The 24,896-nt window shown below is 42.6% G+C and overlaps 1 protein-coding gene across 1 annotated transcript in view; it reads left to right on the forward strand.

The window, feature by feature from the left end:
- Positions 1–13,441: 13,441 nt before the first annotated feature.
- The window catches only part of LOC115157101 (hypoxanthine-guanine phosphoribosyltransferase), a 34,937-nt gene continuing 23,482 nt past the window's right edge, over positions 13,442–24,896 (forward strand). The window contains exons 1-5 of the mRNA XM_029705034.1: positions 13,442–13,580; positions 13,706–13,906; positions 14,109–14,215; positions 16,696–16,879; positions 17,175–17,240. Coding sequence (XP_029560894.1) covers positions 13,856–13,906; positions 14,109–14,215; positions 16,696–16,879; positions 17,175–17,240 — 408 coding nt within the window. The 5' untranslated portion in view covers positions 13,442–13,580; positions 13,706–13,855. The remainder of the gene's footprint in view (positions 13,581–13,705; positions 13,907–14,108; positions 14,216–16,695; positions 16,880–17,174; positions 17,241–24,896) is intronic.

The following is a 24,896-nucleotide window of genomic DNA, read 5'->3' on the forward strand; positions in this document are numbered from 1 at the left end:
TCAATGGACTTTACAGTGTCCCAGAACTTTTGGGAAATTGTGCTACAGGATGCAAATTTCTGTTTGAAAAAGCTAACCTTTGCTTTCCTATCTCCCTGTGTATATTGGTTCCTAACTTCCCTGAAAAGTTTCATATCGCAGGGCCTATTCGATGCTAATGCAGTACGCCACAGGATGTTTTTGTGCTGGTCAATGGCAGTCAGGTCTGGAGTGAACTAGGGGCTATATCTGTTCCTGGTTCTACATTTTTTGAATGGGGCGTGCTTATTTAAGATGGTGAGGAAAGCACTTTTAAAGAATAGCCAGGCATCCTCTACTGACACACCTACTCAACACCTACTCATTGAAGGGTTTTTCAAATTTTTTTACAAATTTCTATGTTGTAGAATAATAATGAAGACATCAAAACTATGAAATAACACATATGGAATCATGTAGCAACCCAAAAAATGTTAAACAAATCGAAATATATTTTATATTTGATATTCTTCAAAGTAGCCACCCTTTGCCTTGATGACAGCTTTGCACACTCTTGGCATTCTCTCAACTAGCTTCACCTAGAATGCTTTTCCAACAGTCTTGAATAAGTTCCATATATGCTGAGCACTTGTTGCCTGATTTTCCTTCCCTCTGCAGTCCAAATCCTCCCAAAGTATCTCAATTGAGTTGAGGTCGGGTGATTGTGGAGGCCAGGTCATCTGATGCAGCACTCCATCACTCTCCTTCTTGGTCAAATAGCCTTTACACGGCCTGGAGGTGTGTTGGGTCATTGTCCTGTTGAAAACAAATGATTCTCCCACTAAGCGCAAACCAGATGGGATGGCGTATCGCTACAAAATGCTGTGGTAGCCATGCTGGTTAAGTGTGCCTTGAATTCTAAATAAATGACTGACAGTGTCACAAGCAAAGCACCCCCACACCATCACACCTCCTCCTCCATGCTTCACGGTGGGAACTACACATGCAGGGATCATCCGTTCACCGGGGGTTGGAACCAAAAATCTCAAATTTGGACTCATTAGACCAAAGGACAGATTTCCACCGGTCTAATGTCCATTGCTCATGTTTCTTTTTTTTCTTTTTTTTTCTTGGCCCAAGCAAGTCTCTTCTTCGTATTGGTGTCCTTTAGTAGTGGTTTATTTGCAACAATTCAACAATGAAGGCCTGATTCACACCTGATTCATGCTTCTCTGAACAGTTGATGTTGAGATGTGTCTGTTACTTGAACTCTGTGAAGCATTTATTTGGGCTGCAATCTGAGGTGCAGTTAACTAATGAAATGATCCTCTGCAGCAGAGGTAACTCTGGGTCTTCCTTTCCTGTTGCGGTCCTCATGAGAGCCAGTTTAATCATAACGCTTGATGGTTTTTGCGACTGAAATGTTCCGTATTGACTGACCTTCATGTCTTAAAGTAATGATGGACTGTCATTTCTGTTTGCTTATTTAAGCTGTTCTTGCCATAATATGGATTTGGTCTTTTACCAAATAGGGGTGTCTTTTGTATACCACCCCTACCTTGTCACTATATAATACTGAATGCCCATGTAAATGTGATATTTCCTTTTTTTTTATTTTTATAAATTACAAAATAATTTTACAAACCTGTTTTTGCTTTGTCATCAAGGGGTATTGTGTGTCGATTGATGAGGTCGAATAAAAAACATGAGCTGGCGCACACCCAGATAAAATGATTTCATGTGGAGGTGCTGACTAACGGCGAATAAACTATAAGCTATCAAAATAAAGACAGTCGCACACTCCATATATAAACTCCCAGTAATTTATTGGGTAAATCACCAATGTTTCGGCATCACTGTGCCTTCTTCAGGGTGAAAAACAACAATTTAATGAATTTTAGAATAAGGCTGTAACGTAAGAAAATGTGGAATAAGTCAAGGGGTCTGAATAGCTTCCGAATGCATTGTATATGATCATAGGAGTCACATCTGAGAAGGAGAGCATTGTGAAGGGATTTGGCTCTCACAGTTTATATGCTAAAATACCCTTTGGTTATGGAAATGTTGAATCCTGGAGTGTTTGGTTACACTTCACATGAAGCACATTCAATTTCAGTGTCTCCAAGAGCTTTTGTGTCAATAAAATCCCTACAACTTTTAAACAAACCAATGGTCTCCCTTTACCACATGTTATCTGACATTTCCACAGCTCTTTCAGTAGAAATAAACAGGGCCACGGTACAAAGTGTCTGGCCAGATGTGCTCTTCAGAGAGCTTCCCTGGGAAGGTCTGGTATGGCCTTCTTCACACAGAGGGAAGAAGGCCATTGGAGGGAAGAATTCCATTGCCATCCAAAGCAGTGATATTTCACATAGTTTATCTGAATTGGACGATATTGGACATATTGAAAAATACAATAAAAAACCATGGCTATGGAGATGTCTGTGCTATGCATACCAGTACTATGGTGTGGTGGTTTAAAGATTGTGAGGAGTTTCTTCTCTCCACAGGGTTGATTGGATAAGGACTGGCAGTTGGAGGACTGCAATATCTCACAAGTTATGTCTTCTGAGACCCTTTCACATAAAAAAAGGGTGGACAAACAAGACTTGACCAGTGTGTGTGTGTGTGTGTGTGTGTGCTTACTAACATGTGCAGGGTATTATTTCTAATACTGTATGTATGTCCTCCAATAACCCAATCACCTCCTCTTATTGTCTCGTACCTTGAAATGAGATCTGAATGACACAGGCAGCGGAGCCGGATTGGCCACGTCGTTGTTGGGTTTCACCCCTATCCTACCAACAACGACATTGACATTATTTGGCTGGACAGTGGCATGTCTGGCAGAATTACTTTCACAACTGCTACATATTCATAATTACCTAAATATAGTGTGTGATGGTGGGGGAGAAAGGGATATTGGGCAGAGAGGGCTGTAGAATAGATGGACACTAGGCTTGACTGCTGAGCGATGGTGAAATGCCAGCACTGGACTGCCCACCGGCCCCAGGGCTGTGAGGAAACAAAACCCTTTCTCTCAGAGCAGAGACAGCATCAAAACGATTTGACCACACATACTTGATCAGTGTCCAAACCTTGATCCCTCTCAGCTCAGGCTAAATTAGAATGCTGGAAACTAAAGGAGAGCATTGCCCATCACTTGATGTTCATACTATGGTATACGGTTTGTGACATGATCAAACTCTGACATCCATTCCACAGAACCATACTTGACAGCTTGCTGACACTTCCGAATGTTTAATGTACCACAACAACCTTATCATTTAATTCAGGACATTCAATGACAATGGCCTGCAATGAATGTCAAAACTCATTATTTCCATATTTAAGAACTGAACTCACATGGACAAATCAAATCAAATGTTATTTGTCACATGCATCAGAAACAACAGGTGTAGACTGACAGTGAAATGCTTACTTATGGGTCTTTTTCCAACAATGCAGAGTTAAAGATAAAGACAATAATAATACAAATAAAAATAGTGACACGAGGAATAAATACACAGTAAATAATGAATAACAATAAAGAGTAAAAATAACATGTATATACTGTATACAGGGAGTACCAGTACCGAGTTGATGTACAGGGGTATGAGGTAATTGAGGTAGCTATGTACATATACTGTAGGTAGGGGTAAAGTGACTAGGCAACAGGATAGATAATAGACTGAGCTGTAGCAGTGGTGTATGTGGAGCAGTAGCAGTAGTGTACGTGTGTGAGTGTGTGTGTGACATCAGTATGCGTTTGTGCTCATGTTGTGTGTGGGTGTATGTAGTGTGTGGGTGTATGTAGTGTGTGTGTGTGTGTGTGTGTGTGTGTGTGTGTGTTGGGTTGTCTTTGCAAGTATGTGTGAGTGTGTAGGTAGAGTCCATTGTGTGTGCATAGAGTCAGTGCAAGAGAGTTAGTTCAAAAAAGGGTCAATGCCGGTAGTCCGGTTAGCCATTTGATTAACTATTTAGCAGAGTTGTTTAACAGTCTTATGGCTTGGGGGTAGAAGCTGTTCAGGGTCCTGTTGGTTCCAGCCTTGGTGCACTGGTACTGCTTAAAATGAAGTAGCAGAGAGAACAGCCTATGGCTTGGGTGACTGGAGACTTTGACAATTTTTTGGGGCCTTCCTCTGACACCTCCTGGTATAGTGGTCCTGGAAGGCAAGCCTGGTCTCATAGACTAGACGTAACATAGTAGATGTAAATCCGGGACACTCAAAATAGTATGATATGTTACGTTTGGTATGGTTACATAAGACAGATGGTTACTTAAGGAAAAAAATGTAAGTAGAGTGTGTGGTCGGGCATATAACGCGAACGTCTAGCAACCCAAAGGTTGCGAATTCGAATCTCATCAAGGACAACTTTAGCATTTTAATAATTAGCAACTACTTAGCATGTTAGCTAACCCTAACATGTTAGCTAACTACTTATTACTACTTTTTAGCTACTTTGCAACTACTTAGCATGTTCAGCTAACCTTAACCCTTTTAACTAACCCTAACCCTAGCCTTAACCCTTTAACCTAACTCATAAACTTAACCCTAAACCCTAGCCTAGCTAACATTAGCATACTAGCTAACATTAGCCACCTAGCTAGAATTCGTAACATATCATACATTTTTGTAGACATTTATAACATATTGTACTTTTGGCAAATTCATAACATATTGTACATTTTTCAAATTCGTAACATATAATAAATACAAATTGTAATTCATAAAATATCATACGAAATGGGTGATGAATATCCACAAATTAATACATACCATAAAAACATAACATAGGCTAAATAGAGTCTCTCAGATTATCCTACAGAATAATTCGAAATGCTCTGAGACCAGGTTGGGATGGCAGGGAGCTCGGTCCCAGTGATGTACTGGGCCCTAATCACCACCCTCTGTAGTGCCTTGAGGTTGTGTGCCTTGCAGTTGCCGTACCAACAGTGATGCAGCCAATCAAGATGCTCTCAAATCTTTTCATCCTTCTGAGGTGGAAGAGGCGCTGTCGTGCCCTCTTCATAGCTGTGTGGATGTGTATGGACCATGTTAATTCCTTAGTAATGTGGACCCTGAGGAACTTGAAGCTCTCAACTACAGATCTTTGAATTATTTTTAGAAACCCTGGGTTAGTGTTAAACTACCATTCCTCAGAGGTGACACATCAAACGGGCTGATCAAAATCAAATGTTTCTCTCTGTTGACATCTGGCTCTCCAGCTGTTATTACATCCCTGTTTAATAATTACAGCTGATGTGGATGGGCCCGCACTGTGCTGTATGGCGCAGGAGGGTGGCCCAGACACCTTCTCCAACCATCTTAAACAACCCCCAGCAGCCGCCACTAATGTGGAGCGACAGAGCTATTCCACAACAGACCTCCTGGTGTAAAACAAAATAAACAAAAAGGATCCTGTCTGGTTTTATAAAATGGGAGAGGAGAGGGGTCTCGGATTCTTGGCCATGACCTCTCAGAGGAAGTTGGGATATACAAAAAACTAATTTCCAATTCACACATGCATATAATATGCACTTGTATGTGTGTGAAATTGGACAAATATAAGCATCCACCTTATTACATGAACTTATATGGTTAAATGTTTAAGTGGAACAATAGTGTTTGGTATATGTGTGGGGCCAGTGGACCTCTAAGCAGAGGCCTGCACCGCAGTGTGATGTGCGTCTGTGTGTGTGGGGAGTGTCCCTTAATCCTTTAACAGAAGTCCCTCTTGTGGTGAATGGATATACTACATGGATGTACTCACATCAGTAGCTCTATGCAAAAACAAATTCATACCGCAAGATGGCAACGTTAATCCACTTCCCTCAGTAAATGAAAAAAAATCACATGGGAGTTTAGACTGATTTTGAAGGTTGAAATACGAGCAATTAGATGGACTATTTATACATGATTTAAAGAAATGTTTTACTTTTGTGATCTTTTAAAAGTGTATCCATGCACGTATTTACCTATGACTTTCTCTAACGCTTGGATAGGGGTTTCATCCATTATAAGGTGTTTCATGCATTGCCTGGAAACCCAGCAATGAATTGCATAGAATTTCACATTGGGCAGTTTGAATCAGGAAAGTTTCCTCTCATGACCTTTACAAGCCAGAATGTTCAATAAAATAATATTTTAACGTACTTTACCGTGCAGCTGTTCATTTTGGCGGTAGGAATGTGAGACAATATAGCCAAAGGAGAGTATAATTACATCAGATTTTCGAAGCACTGGTAGTGCATTCAGAAATATAGTTGAAGTCGGAAGTTTACATACACTCGTTTTTCAACCACTCCACACATTTTTTGTTAACGACTATAGTTTTGGCAAGTCGGTTAGAACATCTACTTTGTGCATGACACAAGTAATTTTTACAACAATTGTTTACAGACAGACTATTTCACTTATAATTCACTGTATTACAATTCCAGTGGGTCAGAAGTTTACATACACTAAGTTGACTGTGCCTTTAAACAGCTTGGAAAATTCCAGAAAATGAAGTCATGGCTTTAGAAGCTTCTGATAGGCTAATTGACATAATTTGAGTCAATTGTAGGTGTACCTGTAGATGTATTTCAAGGCCGACCTTCAAACTATGTGACTCTTTGCTTGACATCATGGGAAAATCAAAAGAAATCAGCCAAGACCTCAGAAAAAACATTGTAGACCTCCACATGTCTGGTTCATCCTTGGGAGCAAATTTCCAAACACCTGAAGGTACCACGTTCATCTGTACAAACAATAGTACGCAAGTATAAACACCATGGGACCACACAGCCGTCATACCGTTCAGGAAGGAGACGCGTTCTGTCTCCTAGAGATGAACGTACATTGGTGTGAAAAGTGCAAAACAATCCCAGAACAACAGAAAAGGATCTTGTGAAGATGCTGGAGGAAACCGGTACAAAAGTATCTATATCCACAGTAAAACAAGTCCTATATCAACATAACCTGAAAGGCCGCTCAGCAAGGAAGAAGCCACTGCTCCATAAATAAGCCAGACTACGGCTTGCAACTGCACATGGGGACAAAGATCATACTTTTTGGAGAAATGTCCTCTGGTCTGATGAAACAAAGACAGAACTGTTTGGCCATAATGACCATGGTTATGTTTGGAGGAAAAAGGGAGAGGTTTGCAAGCCAAAGAACACCATCCCAACCATGAAGCACGGGGGTGGCAGCATCATGTTGTGGGGGTGCTTTGCTGCAGGAGGGACTGGTGCACTTCACAAAATAGATGGCATCATGAGGGAAAATTATGTGGATATTTTTATTTTATTTCACCTTTATTTAACCAGGTAGGCAAGTTGAGAACAAGTTCTCATTTACAATTGCGACCTGGCCAAGATAAAGCAAAGCAGTTTGACACATACAACAGAGTTACACATGGAGTAAAACAAACATACAGTCAATAATACAGTAGAAAAATAAGTCTATATACACACAATGTGAGCAAATGAGGTGAGATAAGGGAGGTAAAGGCAAAAAAAAGGCCATGGTGGCAAAGTAAATACAATATAGCAAGTAAAACACTGGAATGGTAGATTTGCAGTGGAAGAAAGTGCAAAGTAGAAATTTAAATAATGGGGTGCAAAGGAGCAAAATAAATACAGGGGAAAAGGTAGTTGTTTGGGCTAAATTATAGATGGGCTATGTACAGGTGCAATAATCTGTGAGCTGCTCTGACAGCTGGTGCTTAAAGCTAGTGAGGGAGATAAGTGTTTCCAGTTTTAGAGATTTTTGTAGTTCGTTCCAGTCATTGGCAGCAGAGAACTGAAAGGAGAGGCGGCCGAAGGAGGAATTGGCTTTGGGGGTGACCAGTGAAGTATACCTGCTGGAGCGCGTGCTACAGGTGGGTGCTGCTATGGTGACCAGCGAGCTGAGATAAGGGGGGACTTTACCTAGCAGGGTCTTGTAGATGACCTGGAGCCAGTGGGTTTGGCGACGAGTATGAAGCGAGGGCCAGCCAACGAGTGTCAGGGATTTCTTCGTCGTCAGACGATATGGCGAAATCATCGTCGGAAAATGAGGACCAATATGCAGCAGAGTTGAGATAGTTCATTTTGAACGTTTAATAAACTCAAAGAGGAACATACAAAATGAACTCACGATATACTGACAGTCCTGTTAGGCTCACACATGCTAAACACGAAACAATCTCCCACAAATACACAGACAAACACACCCAACTAATATAGGACTTCCAATCAAAGGCAACACCAAACAGCTGCCTTCAATTGGAAGTCCACCCCAATTAACTCAACATAGAAACAGATTACCTAGACTAACCATAGAATTACATAAACAAGGAACAGTGCCCAAAAACCCCGGAATACATAAATCAAATGCCCTTTTTAGAAAAACCACCACCCCGAACCACATAAACCAAATACCCTCTGCCACGTCCTGACCAAACTACAATAACAATAAATCCTTATACTGGCCAGGACGTGACAACGAGAGCGTACAGGTCGCAGTGGTGGGTAGTATATGGGGCTTTGGTGACAAAACGGATGGCACTGTGATAGACTACATCCAATTTACTGAGTAGGGTGTTGGCGGCTATTTTGTAAATTACATCGCCGAAGTCGAGGATCGGTAGGATGGTCAGTTTTACGAGGGTATGTTTGGCAGCATGAGTGAAGGATGCTTTGTTGCGAAATAGGAAGCCACTTCTAGATTTAACTTTGGATTGGAGATGTTTGATGTGAGTCTTGAAGGAGAGTTTACAGTCTAACCAGACACCTGCAGTGGGGAAAAAAAGTATTTGATCCCCTACTGATTTTGTACATTTGCCCACTTACAAAGAAATGATCAGTCTATAATTTTAATGGTAGGTTTATTTGAACAGTGAGAGACAGAATAACAACAAAAAAATCCAGAAAAAACCATGTCAAAAATTTTATAAAATGATTTGCATTTGAATGAGGGAAATAAGTATTTGACCCCTCTGCAAAACATGACTTAGTACTTGGTGGCAAAACCCTTGTTGGCAATCACAGAGGTCAGACGTTTCTTGTAGTTGGCCACCAGGTTTGCACACATCTCAGGAGGGATTTTGTCCCTCTCCTCTTTGCAGATCTTCTCCAAGTCATTAAGGTTTCGAGGCTGACGTTTGGCAACTCAAACGTTCTGCTCCCTCCACAGATTTTCTATGGGATTAAGGTCTGGAGACTGGCTAGGCCACTCCAGGACCTTAATGTGCTTCTTCTTGAGCCACTCCTTTGTTGCCTTGGCCGTGTGTTTTGGGTCATTGTCATGCTGGAATACCCATCCACGACCCATTTTTAATGCCCTGGCTGAGGGAAGGATGTTCTCACACAAGATTTGACGGTACATGGCCCCATCCATCATCCATTTGATGTGGTGAAGTTGTCCTGTCCCCTTAGCAGAAAAACACCCCCAAAGCATAATGTTTCCACCTCCATGTTTGACGGTGGAGATGGTGTTCTTGGGGTCATAGGCAGCATTCCTCCTCCTCCAAACACGGCGAGTTGAGTTGATGCCAAAGAGCTCCATTTTGGTCTCATCTGACCACAACACTTTCACCAGTTGTCCTCTGAATCATTCAGATGTTCATTGGCAAACTTCAGATGGGCATGTATATGTATTCTTGAGCAGGGGGACCTTGCGGGCGCTGCAGGATTTCAGTCCTTCACGGCATAGTGTGTTACCAATTGTTTTCTTGGTGACTATGGTCCCAGCTGCCTTGAGATCATTGACAAGATCCCCCCGTGTAGTTCTGGGCTGATTCCTCACCGTTCTCATGATCATTGCAACCCCACGAGGTGAGATCTTGCATGGAGCCCCAGGCCGAGGGAGACTGACAGTTCTTTTGTGTTTCTTCCATTTGCGAATAATCGCACCAAATGTTGTCACCTTCTCACCAAGCTGCTTGGCGATGGTCTTGTAGACCATTCCAGCCTTGTGTAGGTCTACAATCTTGTCCCTGACATCCTTGGAGAGTTCTTTGGTCTTGGCCATGGTGGAGAGTTTGGAATCTGATTGATTGATTGCTTCTGTGGACAGGTGTCTTTTTTACAGGTAACAAGCTGCGAGTGTGCTCCTAATCTCAGCTCGTTACCTGTATAAAAGACACCTGGGAGCCAGAAATCTTTCTGATTGAGAGGGGGTCAAATACTTATATCCCTCATTAAAATGCAAATCAATTTATAACATTTTTGACATGTGTTTTTCTGGATATTTTTGTTGTTATTCTGTCTCTCACTGTTCAAATAAACCTACCATTAAAATTATAGACTGATCCTTTCTTTATCAGTGGGCAAACATACAAAATCAGCAGGGGATCAAATACTTTTTCCCCCCACTGTAGGTATTTGTAGTTGTCCACATATTCTAAGTCAGAACCGTCCAGTAGTGATGCTGGACGGGCGGGCAGGTGCAGGCAGCGATCGGTTGAAGAGCATGCATTTAGTTTTACTTGCATTTAAGAGCAGTTGGAGGCCACGGAAGGAGAGTTGTATGGCATTGAAGCTCATCTGGAGGGTTGTTAACACAGTGTCCAAAGAAGGGGCAGAAGTATACAGAATGGTGTCGTCTGCGTAGAGGTGGATCAGAGACTCACCAGCAGCAAGAGCGACATCATTGATGTATACAGAGAAGAGAGTCAGCCCAAGAATTGAACCCTGTGGCACCCCCATAGAGACTGCCAGAGGTCCTGACAACAGACCCTCCGATTTGACACACTGAACTCTATCAGAGAAGTAGTTGGTGAACCAGGCGAGGCAATCATTTGAGAAACCAAGACTATTGAGTCTGCCGATAAGAATGTGGTGATTGACAGAGTCGAAAGCCTTGGCCAGGTCAATGAATACGGCTGCACAGTATTGTTTCTTATCGATGGCGGTTAAGATATCATTTAGGACCTTGAGCATGGCTGAGGTGCACCCATGACCAGCTCTGAAACCAGATTGCATAGCTGAGAAGGTGCGGTGGGATTCGAAATGGTCGGTAATCTGTTTGTTGACTTGGCTTTCGAAGACCTTAGAAAGGCAGGGTAGGATAGGTCTGTGGCAGTTTGGGTCAAGAGTGTCCCGCCCTTTGAAGAGGGGGATGACCGCAGCTGCTTTCCAATCTTTGGGAATCTCAGACGACACGAAAGAGAGTTTGAATAGGCTAGTAATATGGGTTGCAACAATTTCGGCAGATCATTTTAGAAAGAAAGGGTCCAGATTGTCTAGCCCGGCTGATTTGTAGGGGTCCAGATTTTGCAGCTCTTTCAGAACATCAGCCTACTGGATTTGGGAGAAGGAGAAATGGGGAAGGCTTGGGCAAGTTGCTGTGGGGGGTGCAGTGCTTTTGCCTGGGGTAGGGGTAGCCAGGTGGAAAGCATGGCTAGCCGTAGAAAAAAGCTTATTGAAATTCTCAATTATAGGGGATTTATCGGTGGTGATAGAGTTTCCTATCCTCAGTGCAGTGGGCAGCTGGGAGGAGGTGCTCGTATTCTCCATGGACTTTACAGTGTCCCAGAACGTTTTTGAGTTTGTGTTGCAGGAAGCAAATTTCTGCTTGAAAAAGCTAGCCTTGGCTTTTGTAACTGCCTGCGTATATTGGTTTCTAACTTCCCTGAAAAGTTGCATTTCACGGGGGCTGTTCGATGCTAATGCAGAACGCCACAGGATGTTTTTCTGTTGGTTAAGGGCAGTCAGGTCTGGAGAGAACCAAGAGCTATATCTGTTCCTGGTTCTAAATTTCTTGAATGGGGCATGCTTATTTAAGATGGTGAGGAAAGCATTTAAAAAAAATAACCAGGCATCCTCTACTGACGGGATGAGGTCAATATCCTTCCAGGATCCCCGGGCTTGGTCGACTAGAAAGGCCTGCTCACTGAAGTGTTTCAGGGAGCGTTTGACAGTGATGATTGGAGGTCGTTTGACCACTGACCCATTACGGATGCAGGCAATGAGGCAGTGATCGCTGAGATCTTGCTTGAAAACAGCAGAGGTGTATTTAGAGGGCAAGTTGGTTAGGATGATATCTATGAGGGTGCCCGTGGTACCTGGTAGGTGCATTGATAATTTGTGATAATTTGTGTGAGATTGAGGGCATCAAGCTTAAATTGTAGGATGGCTGGGGTGTTAAGCATGTCCCAGTTTAGGTCACCTCGCAGCACGAGCTCTGAAGATAGATGGGGGGCAATCAGTTCACATATGGTGTCCAGAGCACAGCTGGGGGCAGAGGGTGGTCTATAGCAGGCGGCAACGGTGAGAGACTTGTATATTGAAGCAACATCTCAAGACATCAGTCAGGAAGTTAAAGCTTGGTCGCAAATGGGTCTTCCAAATGGACAACGACCCCAAGCATACTTCCAAAGTTGTGGCAAAATGGCTGAAGGACAACAAAGTCAAGGTATTGGAGTGGCCATCACAAAGCCCTGACCTCAATCCTATAGAACATTTGTGGGCAGAACTGAAAAAGCTTGTGTCAGCAAGGAGGCCTAAAAATCTGACTCAGTTACACCAGCTCCATCAGGAGGAATGGGTCAAAATTCACCCAACTTATTGTGGGAAGCTTGTGGAAGGCTACCCTAAACATTTGACCCAAGTTAAACAATTTAAAGGCAATGCTACCAAATACTAGTTGAGTGTATGTAAACTTCTGACCCACTGGGAATGTGATGAAAGAAATAAAAGCTGAAATAATTCATTCTCTCTGCTATTATTCTGACATTTCACATTCTTAAAATAAAGTGGTCATCCTAACTGACCTAAGACAGGGAATTTTTACTAGGATTAAATGTCAGGAATTGTGAAAAACTGAGTTTAATTGTATTTGGCTAAGGTGTATGTAAACTTCCGACTTCAACTGTAAAAACACCAGTTTTGCCCTTGGGGGGATATACAATGAAATCAATGTGTATTTTTCACCATGTGAGATACAATTTCAAATTAGAAAAACATCCTTCTTGGTCCGTGTGCTAGGATGTAAGGGAAAAGGGTGTATTCTTATTTATCAGGATGCCTACAGCTCTGCTGTTACTACATTAAGTGGCAGCATAGGCCTCTCCAACCCAGCTCCTCTTTAAATATTCAATTTCAATTTTTTTGCCCACCCAAGCCAAGCTAGTCAACCTCCCATCCATGCCCACCCAAGCCAAACGTGTCAAAACCTCCCGTCTTTTCCCACCCTCCCCTTTTCGACACATGTACACCCACCATCCTTACATCGACTTACTAGTCCATTCTCCTTCATTCACATCCAACATATAGACACCCATTCTCTACCGCCCTCCTACACATATTCACCCTCCCATTCTTATGCAGTCACACACACACACACACCTCCCTCCATAGAACAGTTGACATACATGGTATATTTCCCCCTTTGTATTGTCTTTGTCAGGAATTGTGAAAAACTGAGTTTAAATGTATTTGGCTAAGGTGTATGTAAACTTCCGACTTCAACTGTATATCACAGCGAGCTCGATGCATGCATCTCTTGCATGTATTATTATTATTTGTTTAATCTTAGTAGCATGGTTCAGGGGAGCACTACCAGCATCTTGTAAAGTTGACAATTATACTTTTATGGGGATATAGTCTCACATTCCTACCGCCAAAAGGACCAACTGTATGGACAAGCTGCAAAGTAAGTTAAAATATAATTGTATTCAACATTCTGGCATGTAGAGGTCGTGAGAGGAAACGTTCCTGATTCAAACGTACATTTCTGCCCGGCGTCATATTCAATACAATTCAACTTTGTGTTTCCAGGCAATTTCACGCATTGCTTGTTTCTGCGAGAAGAGAACATTCTTTCACAGTGGCGCTCCTCCTCCCTCGTGATTCGACACTCCGCCACGATCTGCGACTGACTTGTGAGTACTGCGGATCTGAAAACGAGTTCGGGTTCCAGAAAACAACATGGCAGACGATTTGACCATTCAAACTGGCGGAAAAGACGGGGGAATTGTGGTAATTACAATGAAATTGGTTGGGAAAGTGATTGCCTACAGAACTGATGTGATAGAGGTCGACATAAAATGAGTGCATGATGATGTGTAAACCTCATGTGCAACAAAGTAGCTAAAGTTGTAGTCTACTGTGTTCTTGCTTGCATGGAACTTAAACTGCATGTAAATAATATTTGTAATGAATACTATATTTTCCCTCCTAGATCAACGATGACTGGCCAGGTTACAGTTTAGAGCTTTTCAACTATCCAAAACACTATTCTGGAGATTTAGAGTGTGTTTACATCCCACATGGTGTCATCATGGACAGGTAAACTATATAGCATGAATGCAGTAACGTTAGGCCTATATACCAATTCACTTGCATATTTCTTTCTGTGTGATCACTGACATTGGGAAACTACAAGACTATCAGTCGACCAGTCCTCAGTGGTCAAACAGAACAAGGGACAAGGAAAGGAAGTAATTCAAATCCATTATCGGATGTTATCAGAGTGTGTGAGAAAGCAAAGCCAATAGCCTACCTACAGTATATAGAGATGGAGGGCAGCTTGGTGAGAGATTGGATTGAGTAAAGGCGCCTGCATACTAGGTTCGGTTTGCTCCTAGCAGAAGTCGGCTAGTCGACTTGAATGTCTGTGACTCGCATAATCACTTAAAATCCTTTCCTGCAGTCAAATGACCAAATCGCCCTCTAGTGCCCTCATGGGTGGAAGGTTATTCATATTACCCGCAGAAAAAAGTGTTTCTATGTCATACGGTTTTGTTATATTTCAGTCTTCTGAGATGTATATAAAGTGTAATATTGGGATACAAAAATTGAATACATTCAAACTCTATATCTGACATGTTACAGGTGTCTTCTTTTTTAAAAGTCTTTAACCATGTGTATATTTCTGTTTCAAAGTACATTTGTTTAAGACTACCAAGAAACACTCTGTGTCCCTGATTTAGCCCACTGCAGTAAAAGGTTAAAAGACCTTAGCTCGGAAAAAGAAAAAAGCCAAATGGGTCAATTGTGCGCCGCCTCATGCGTCTCCCGGTCACGGCCGGCTGTGACACCGCCTGGGATTGAACCCGGGTCTGTAGTGCCGCCTCAAGCACTGCGATGCAGTGCCTTAAACCGCTGCGACACTCGGGAGGCCAGAGATTCAGTTTTTATTTCAAATTATTTGTTTGCAATATGTGATCTATAAGCTAAGACAGCTTTATAAGCTGTTTATTCAGTTGTGGGGTTTGAAGAAGTGTGAGAAGACAAAATATTTGATGAGAATTACAACCGGGTACAAAATTGATTCTAGCTCTTAAAGGGGCAGTAGCCTAAATGAGTGTACAGTTTTCAATTACATAATTATTTAATCTATAGTTATTCTTATGCTATTTATTCTGTTACTATTGACATGTAAATATTATTGGTATCTTCTGATTACGATTATTATGTCTCATCTTTTAACTAAATGCAATCTATTTGTAAAAACCCAGAGTGCATTGAGTGAATGTTGGAAAAAGATCTTGGTTACTTTATAAACCTAGCAATGTGAATGCAAAGAGGACTCGGATCACAAAAAAGGAGGTGAACTGGCAAAAGAGTTGAGTCCTCATTCAAAGGCAAGGGCAGTGTGAAGACATAGAGAACTTAGTTATTTTGCTTTTTTACCCCAGAGTTCACTTTAAAGAGGACTGAGATCGGTTCTTTTAAAGAGGACTATATGTAAAAACACCCTTACATGCTGACCAAACCACCCGCATTGCAAAATAAATGTACACATACATGTTATTCAATAATTTAATGCAAACTGTTGCGCGTGTCAACGGGCGTGTGTGTAGCCAGTCACTAAAATAAACTATGCTAAAATAAAACTTGGTTCTATTTTAGATGTTTGACACATTGCAAGTTCCGCCTCTCCCATCTATCTACTCATTGGTTTTTAGGAGCATGCTAACTCATGTGGGTGATTGAAAGAGAAATGAGGTCCACACTCCAGTCCAGTTGGTGGCGGTAATGCACCTTAAAGTTGGTAATATAAAATCCACAGAAGAAGAAGAAGAATAATGAACAAGTAGAGATTAATCAAACCTATCTAAAAACTAACTACGTTTCCCCATTTATCTGTGGATTAATTGTCGAAGTAGAGCACACATGATTTTGTGACTCAAAATGGGTCAAAATTCTACAAAGACCCAGCAAAAAAAAGGACCATATGCACCTCAGGTAAAATAACAACCCAATGTTTATCGCCCAGGACAAATTAGCTAGCAACAGCAGCAAGCAAGCTAAATGTCAATGAAAGGTTTCATGTGTGTTTCGACCTGACCCCAAATTAATATAGTTGGATCACAATTGGTTTTGGTATTTTAACCTGCATGTCATGAACACGCCTGGTGGGGTTAGACAAAGTCAAAATGCGGACGCACTCGCCGAGGCTGTTTGGTCAGCATGTGAGTCACGCAATTTTACATCTAACTAAGATGTTTGGCAAAGTATTTCTTAAGTGGAAAAATGTGCAAGTCTCGTTGAATGACAAAAAACACTTAATTGAAGAAACCTAACTGTATTTCCCACTCCTGCTAGGAGTAGTACTGTTGACCAATCACCGATGAAGGGGTGTAGACTTTGCCTACCGAACTTCAACTTGCCTCAAGAAAAATAAAAAAATGTGCTCGAAGAGCCGGAAAAAAACTTGCCGACCATCAAAATGAACAAAAACGTCATAGAATTGTCATAAAACTCTTTTGACTGGAAAGCATGCGACAGGCTTTACTCCTTTCTTTCACATACTTGTGTTGCAGGACAGAGCGGCTTGCCCGTAACATAATGGGTGACCTGGGCGACCATGACATTGTGGTGCTATGTGTTCTGAAAGCCGGGTACCAGTTCTGTGCTGACTTGGTGGAGAGGATCAAAGCACTGAGTCGTAACTCAGATCACACTCTGCCCATGAGTGTCAACTTCATCCGCCTCAAGAGTTATGTGGTAAGGCTCTAAATAACACTTTTTTTATGCTGGACAAGTGGAAAATTCCCCCATGATGCAATCCAATCCAAGACCCTGTGAAATCAGATACATTTTTCTAGAGGTAAAATTGTCACAGCTTGAATTGTAGTGTTTCTTTTTCCGGTCCTTGTATGCCTGGTATGGGCTTCAGTCATGGCTGTTGTCATTTACAGCTGGCATTAATATACTTTTTATGTTATGACAGTATTATTAATGTTCTATATTGCTGTAAGCTTTTACACCAAACTTGACCAAATCTTTCCCTTTCTTGTAGAATGATCAGTCCACAGAGGATCTCCACATCGTTGGAGCAGAAGACCTCTCTTTCCTGACTGGAAAGGTAAGTAGCCCTGATGTACACAATAAATATAACATATATACTACCGTTCAAAAGTTTGGGGTCACTTAGAAATGTCCTTGTTTTTGAAAGAAAATCTACTTTTTTGTCCATTAAAAATAACATCAAATTGACCAGAAATACAGTGTAGACATTGTTAATTGTTAATGTTAATGTAAATTACTATTGTAGCTGGAAACGGCTGATTTTTAATGGAATATCTACATAGGCGTACACAGGCCCAGTATTAGCAACCATCATTCCTATGTTCCGATGGCACGTTGTGTTAGCTAATCCAAGTTTATCATTTTAAAAGGCTACTTGATCATTACAAAATCCTTTTGAAATTATGTTAGCACAGCTGAAAACTGTTGTTGTTGTTAAAAAAGCAATAAAACTGGCCTTTAGACTAGTTGAGTATCTGGAGCATCAGCATTTGTGGGTTCGATTACAGGCTCAAAATGGCCAGAAACAAATAACTTTCTTCTGAAACTCGTCAGTCTATTCTTGTCCTGGGAAATGAAGGCTATTCCATACAAGAAATTGTATGAAGGCCATTCCATACAAGAAGATCTCGTACAACGCTATGTACTACTCCCTTCACAGAACAGAACATTCTGGCTCTAACCAGAATAGAAAGAGAAGTGGGAGGCCCTGGTGCACAACTGAGCAAGAGGACAAGTAAATTAGTGTCTAGTTTGAGAAACGGAGTCCTCAACTGGCAGCTTCATTAAATAGTACCTGCAAAACACCAGTCTCAAGGTCAACGGTGAAGAGGCGACTCCGGGATACTGGCCTTCGAGGGAGAGTTGCAAAATAGATGGCAACATGAGGAAGGAACATTATGTGGATATATTGAAGCAACATCTCAAGACATCAGTCAGGAAGTTAAAACTCAGTCGCAAATGGGTCTTCCAAATGGACAATGACCCCAAGCATACTTCCAAAGTTGTGGCAAAATGGCTTAAGGACAACAAAGTCAAGGTATTGGAGTGGCCATCAAAAAGCTCTGACCTCAATCCTATAGAAAGTTTGTGGGCAGAACTGAAAAAGCGTGTGTGGTGGCAAGGAGGCCTACAAACCTGACTCAGTTACACCAGCTCTGTCAGGAGGAATGGGCCAAAAATCACACATTTATTGTGGGAAGCTTGTGGAAGGCTACCAGAAACGTTTGACCCAAGTTAAACAATTTAAAGGCAATGCTACCAAATACTAATGGAGTGTATGTAAACTTTTGACCCACTGGGAATGTGATGAAAGAAATAAAAGCTAAAATAAATCATTCTCTCTACTATTTATTCTGACATTTCACATTCTTAAAATAAAGTGGTGATCCTAACTGACCTAAAACAGGGAATTTTTCAAGGATTAAATTTCAGGAATTGTGAAAAACTGAGTTTAAATGTATTTGGCTAAGTTGTATGTAAACTTCCGACTTCAACTGTATCTCCTGTATGCAGGATAAACTCAAATGTGGAAATAAGTGGAAATAATAAGTTCTACTGTGGTGAAGCACTCATTTGGGTGAGTTGAATCAAACAGCATACCATGCGTTAGCATTCGAAATCTATAGAGTCTCAGATGTATTATTTAATTTTTTATTTCACCTTTATTTAACCAGGTAGGCTAGTTGAGAACAAGTTCTCATTTGCAACTGCGACCTGGCCAAGATAAAGCAAAGCAGTTCGACACATACAACAACACAGATGCTTGTTGAGGTGCCATAAATCCAGGATGGATAATGGCTGAGGAAGCCCTGGTGAGCTTCCTCCTTTGGTACCACGCGTACGACTCCCTTGGTCAACAGAGACTGAATCTCGTCTCTGAGGACTCGGATCGCTTACCCATGTGCAGTGGACTGGATTGTTGCCATGAAACGCAGGGGACCCCTGCAAATTGTAGTCTGTACCCTTGGTTTACTGGGCGTAAGACCCAAGGGGAGACTGCACATGCGCACCACTGCTCTTTGTGAGGAGCAAGCGAACCCGCCTGTCCCCTGGGTTCAACACCACATGTGGGCAACCTGTCCCGTGGAAGGGACCTGGGCCTGCCAGGCCTGGTGGCCCAGACAAGGACGCCCTCGAGACTTGGGGAACATTGGTGTTGACCTGCCCCAACAAGGGCTTATGTGTCTTGAGGTAGGGGGCTCCTGTGCTACACTTCTGCCGTGTGTAAATTAGCTTGTGTGTCCCGAGGAGACTCTGGTCGTCGAGGCCAGAGGAGCTCTGCCAGCTTCTTGAACCCCGGCCTTGCGCTAGGTGTGCTGCTTCTTCCCATTCCCTCCGGATGGAGCCGAGAGGATCTCCGCTGCTCGTTGCTTGGAGTGACTGAAGAGGTAGGGCAGGAGTGACGCCTGTGCCCTGAGGCAGAGCATTGCTGGTGAGCGGACTGTGTTTGTCCCTGGGACGGAGTTGCCTGCCTGAGAAAGCTGCTGAGGCTTCTTAGAGATCCTCCCGTTTTGGGAGGGAGGCCTCATGGTGACGACCTGGGAGAACGTGGGCTTCGGGTCTTGTTTCCGTGGTAACATGGTGCCCAGCACCTCAGTCTCCTTTTTCTTAGACTTGAACCTGGTCTGTATCTCCCATATGGCTGGTCCAAACAATCTGGTGGGATTGATCTGTACATTCAGGATCTTTCCCTTCTCCCTCTGACACCCTTGCGTTGTTCAGCTAGAGGGCTTTCTGGCCAACGGTCACATGCGCCATGACCCTCCCAGAAGCGTCAGCGGTACACTTGAGGGTCCGGGTGGTATGGTCGGCAAGGTGACTTACCTCCATTAGCTTGGAAGGTGGGGGAGGCGTGGGATACTCAACATCAAGTTTGGTGGCAGCGTGTCTAATTACCTCGAAGAAGTGGAGGTCAGTTATTGGCTCCTGCCCTACCTCTTCAGTCAGTCTGGCTAGGTAGCACAAACTGAGCAGAGGGGAGAAAATATTCTGGGGTGTAATCCATCTCCTGGTCAGAGAGGGCGCTGCCTGATGCGGCTAGAGACATGCCGTCTTCCTCACTTCTGGATTTCGTCGGAATTAAGGTCCAAGCCCTGGGAAAGGTGGGTTTTCTCCGAACCATCCTGAAGCAGGAGATGCCTGAGTAGCTTCTCCTTCCTCTGAGAATTTGTTGTCAACAGAGTCGTCCTCGAGCAAGGATGAGGCCTGGGCAATACTTTCCATGTACTTCGCTCTACGTCTAAGGACACTGGAGCCCAGCTGAGTGCAATGCACACAACTAGCGGGGTCGATGAGAGATGCGGCTGGGAATCCATCCCGGATATTCAATGACCACAATTGCCATGGCAAGCTTTGCTAGGCTTGCGCTGCTTTTTCTCCCCCTTCCCTGACAACTTGGCCGGTAAGCCTGTTGATATCTCATTTCGATGGAATTACCGGGGGGCTAGCTAGCCACGCACTACCACTACAACGTGAAGTCGGGAGAGACACGGGGTAACTTGAGCTTGAGCCAGGTAAGTAGAAACAGAAATCTTTATTTACCAGGGTTGTGGGAAATAAATCCTGTCTTTATACTTTTGGTGTATTGAAAGTAGAGCCAACAGTGATGCTAGCTAATTAGCTGAGTGATGATAGCCAGCTAGCCGAGCCAAGTGCCAACTCCATGTGTAAACCAAGTAACTCGATGTAGAACAAACAGCTGGGTTATCTTTCACAGGGGAATGTAAAAAGTATGGTGCTTCAATGGTGGGGTAACAAACACACTGAATAAATAGCACCGCGCATCCTAGCCAAACAACCAAATGGGGTTTTAGCCCAGAGGTTGCTAGCTAAAACACCAGTGGTGCCGTTAGCCCACCAACTAGCCAAGACATTCAAAAGTTCAGCTAGCTAACTCTGAACGGTGGGAACCGACTGAGAGCTAGAGACCCTGGGCAGAAATAGGTAAAATGTGTGGGAACCTGCTATTTGCGGGATGCTAAAACTGTGGAGCTAGCTAGCTAACAACGGCAATTGTGTATAGGCAACAGGTGTATTGCTAGCCGACAACAAAAAGAGCTGCTAACTGAGGTAACTTCGCTTGGTAAAGCAGAATTCCTGAAAATAGAAAATAAGCCACTCAACGCTCTGTGGTGGGGTGGCTCAGTTGGTAGAGCATGGTGTTTGCAACGCCAGCATGGTGTGTGCAACGCCAGGGTTGTTGGTTCGATTCCCACGGGGGGCCAGTACAAAAAAAATAAAGCATGAAATGAAATGTATGCATTCACTACTGTAAGTCACTCTGGATAAGAGCGTCTGCTAAATGACTAAAATGTAAATGTAACCCACACCGAAAGGAACAGTTAAGTTTAGAGCTAGTTTTCTGAAGAAAGCTGCTTAACGAGTTAGTAACCAAATAGACTTGTGAAGAGGTGGAAGAATGAGGAAACCAGAGCAGTGCAGGGTGTTATATAGACGCAGGGCTTACACCCACAAAGCTCTGATTGGCCTGTTAGGTGTGATTGAATAAGGCTTCAACCAATGACCCACAAAAGAAGGTGTGTCCCATAGTGAGATGTCAATACTGAGTCAACTGAAATAGAACCTCTATTAGCAGATATAGTTATGAGCCAATACCAGTACTGATTTAAAAAACAAAAATTTGTCTTGAAAGCAGTGGATATGATCATGGTGCTTCTCAGTAGTAGTTGTTGTTAATCTGAACTGGGTGAGATTTTGGCAGTGTCTCTCAGCAACCACAATGGGGCAGTCTTCCCCATGTCTCCACTCAGAAGAAGTGTCACAGAAGTTTAGGAGCTCAAATCAATGGCTGTGGTTAGTAATGCCCCTGATCAGAGCTATGACCACATTTTTCATTTTCTGCCAGGACTAGAATATATCACTTTCGGTCATTGCTGCGACCAATACTTATATACAAAATAATAGCAACATACTGTACATTTGTTTAAATATCTGCTGATGTCATACTAGAAATGTCACTATTGCTCATTGTCTCTGAAGAACAAGACAATGGCTTAGTCAAATCTGTTTGTGTGCGTACAGCCATTAATGGGATCAAAGGTCAGCGAGGGAGATGCTGCTGACATATAAATCAAACACACACACAAGCTGTACACACTGGTACACCCTGTAGTGAGGCGTGGCTCGGATGTCAGTGTGTAGGAACATGCTGAACCATTGATTTATGGGGTGGTTAGTTTAACTCATTGCTCTATTGCTTTTCTACACAGAGAATATTTGGACTGTGTGTGAAATATTTTAGATTAAGTAAACCTGCCTAGGGAAAGTTGCCTCTTTTTTATTAATGATGTACTGTAGATACTAGCTAGAGATTATGCTAATTGATCATTAGTGTTATTATGTCACACCTTCCAGTTTGTATCCATGTAGTTTAGACTGTCTGGATTGAGGATTAAGGTTAATAATTCTTAACTGTCTGGAAGGAATTAATGACACTACTGAGCCCCAGACAGACAAAGCATCAACTCAGCATGGCTTCATTTCTGCTTGACTGCATCCTTTGTTTCACGTGAAATGACAGCACTACTACTGTATGTAGCTAAGTTTGTTTGCACACATCATGTTTAGGTTTGGGATGTCTTCTCTTGAGAATGCCTTGGTTCATATTAAGCAGATAAGCAAGGCACCCTTTAGACATGCCTTGTGTAATCACTAATATCATATAGTAAGTCACACTGCTAGCATTAATAATCAGGAGGAGTATGATCATGCCCCTGGATGATGGGGTAGGAAGCCGTTGTTTTGCCCAGATGCCAATATTTCGTCCCCAACATGTGGTGTCTGGTATTGGCTGGCTGTCCCTTCCTGAGTGGGTCAACAGTGTGAAGCATGCCTCTGATTTAAATTTTGCAATATCAGGAATGTTCTGTTATTATGTAACTGGAAAACAATACTTTTAATCATAATGGATCACTTTGTCTACAGGGAAAACACCAATTGAGTAGCTAGTATTATGAAGCCATTAGTCACTTATAAGTTACTGACTTAACAATATCTTTGTGTGAGCATAGGGGCAAGTCCAGACTTATGGTAAAATCTCCCACAGTTACTTATATGACCAAAATGTCCCTTGAGCTGTTAAATATCTGCTCCACATTAAGATTAAAAGATGTCTGCAGAAAGAATGGGGTGTCAGCTTTGACATGACTCCTTGAGTTTAAAAACAAATATTTTGGTTATTGAACTAGAGTAGGTGAAGTGGATTTACATCCGATAACAGAATTCAGTTTTCATCATGGGTCCCTGATCTGTACTATACAGAAATGCATAATTATGGGTACACAAAGGTAGAAGTATGGGTACACAAAGGTAGAAGTATGCAATATCCGTCTTTTGTATATTTTGGTATTATTCCACACACTGGCTATAATTGTAATAATCTCCGCCCCCAAACAAGACCTAATTTGGTTGGTCTGGACCAGACCAAATCTGAAACAATCATAGACGTCTATGTTTCACAAATTTGGACATCACAGTAAAGTTTGGTAGAGCACAGGAAGGTAGATATGTACAGTACAATAAAGTACATTATATTGTATTCTACTCTACTGTACTATCCAAACTTGTGAAACATAGACGTCTATGATTGGTTCATATGAGGCGCATGCGCGTACCGAAGGAACGCATAGGGTGTGAGTAGCTCCGTTCTGTACCGACAGAACTGATTATATTTAGAAACCAGAAAGAGTTTAAATTAATCCTTTAATGGGGCCTCACAAGTGGCTCAGCGTTCTAAGGACTACACTACAACCTCATGTTCGATCCCAGGCTGTGTCACAGCCCGCCGTGACCGGGAGTCCCATAAAGCGGCGCACAATTGGCCTAGCGTCGTCTGGGTTAGGGGAGGGTTTGGCCGGCCAGGATTTCCTTGTTTTCCTTGTCTCATCGTGCTCTTGCGACTCCTTGTGGCGAGCCGGGCTCCTACAAGCTGACAACGGTAGTCAGTTGGACGGTGTTTCCACCGACACATTGGTGCGGCTGGCTTCCGGGTTAAGCGAGCAGTGTGTCAAGAAGCAGTGCGGCTTGGCAGGATCGTATTTTGGAGGACGCAGGGCTCTCGACCTTTGCCTCTACCGAGTCCGTAGCAGAGTTGGAGTGATGAGACAAGACTATAACTACCAATTGGATACCACGAAATTGGGGAGAAAAAAGGGGTAAAAAAAAAATCATTAAGCCTCTAAAATTGATCGATCAATATCCCAAGCAACTGGGAGAGAGTGAGTGGTCAGTTGTGTACAACAGCGAACCAATCAGTTAGTAACGCAACGCAGCGACACAAACTCAACAAGCCATGGCTTCCCCCAGAGGAAAAGACAAGGAGCAACAAACCAGAGTAATGAACAGCTAAAGGATATCCAGGAAAACAAAACTAAATTGCTCTCAATGCCCACCAAAACAAATGAACTGCTACAATCTGTTAAAGTAGATTCACTTGAAAAGAAAGTAGAGGCTATCGTGTCAGACACGCACAAACAAGGCTTGCGCATGAACGAACAAGACAACAAAACTTTATTTTTTGGAAACACAGTTTCAAACTTTAGAAGATGAATTGGATCGGCAAGAAAATAGAAGGAGATGAAACATGAGAATATTGTCCTTACTGGAAGATGAGGAAAAAGGAGACCTTTCCAGCTACATGGTCAAACTGATATCAGAAGAACTTGACGTGGGTATATCACCAGAAGATCTGGAA

This window comes from Salmo trutta, chromosome 21, assembly GCF_901001165.1.
Source record: "Salmo trutta chromosome 21, fSalTru1.1, whole genome shotgun sequence".
NCBI classification, from domain to species: Eukaryota; Metazoa; Chordata; class Actinopteri; order Salmoniformes; family Salmonidae; genus Salmo; species Salmo trutta.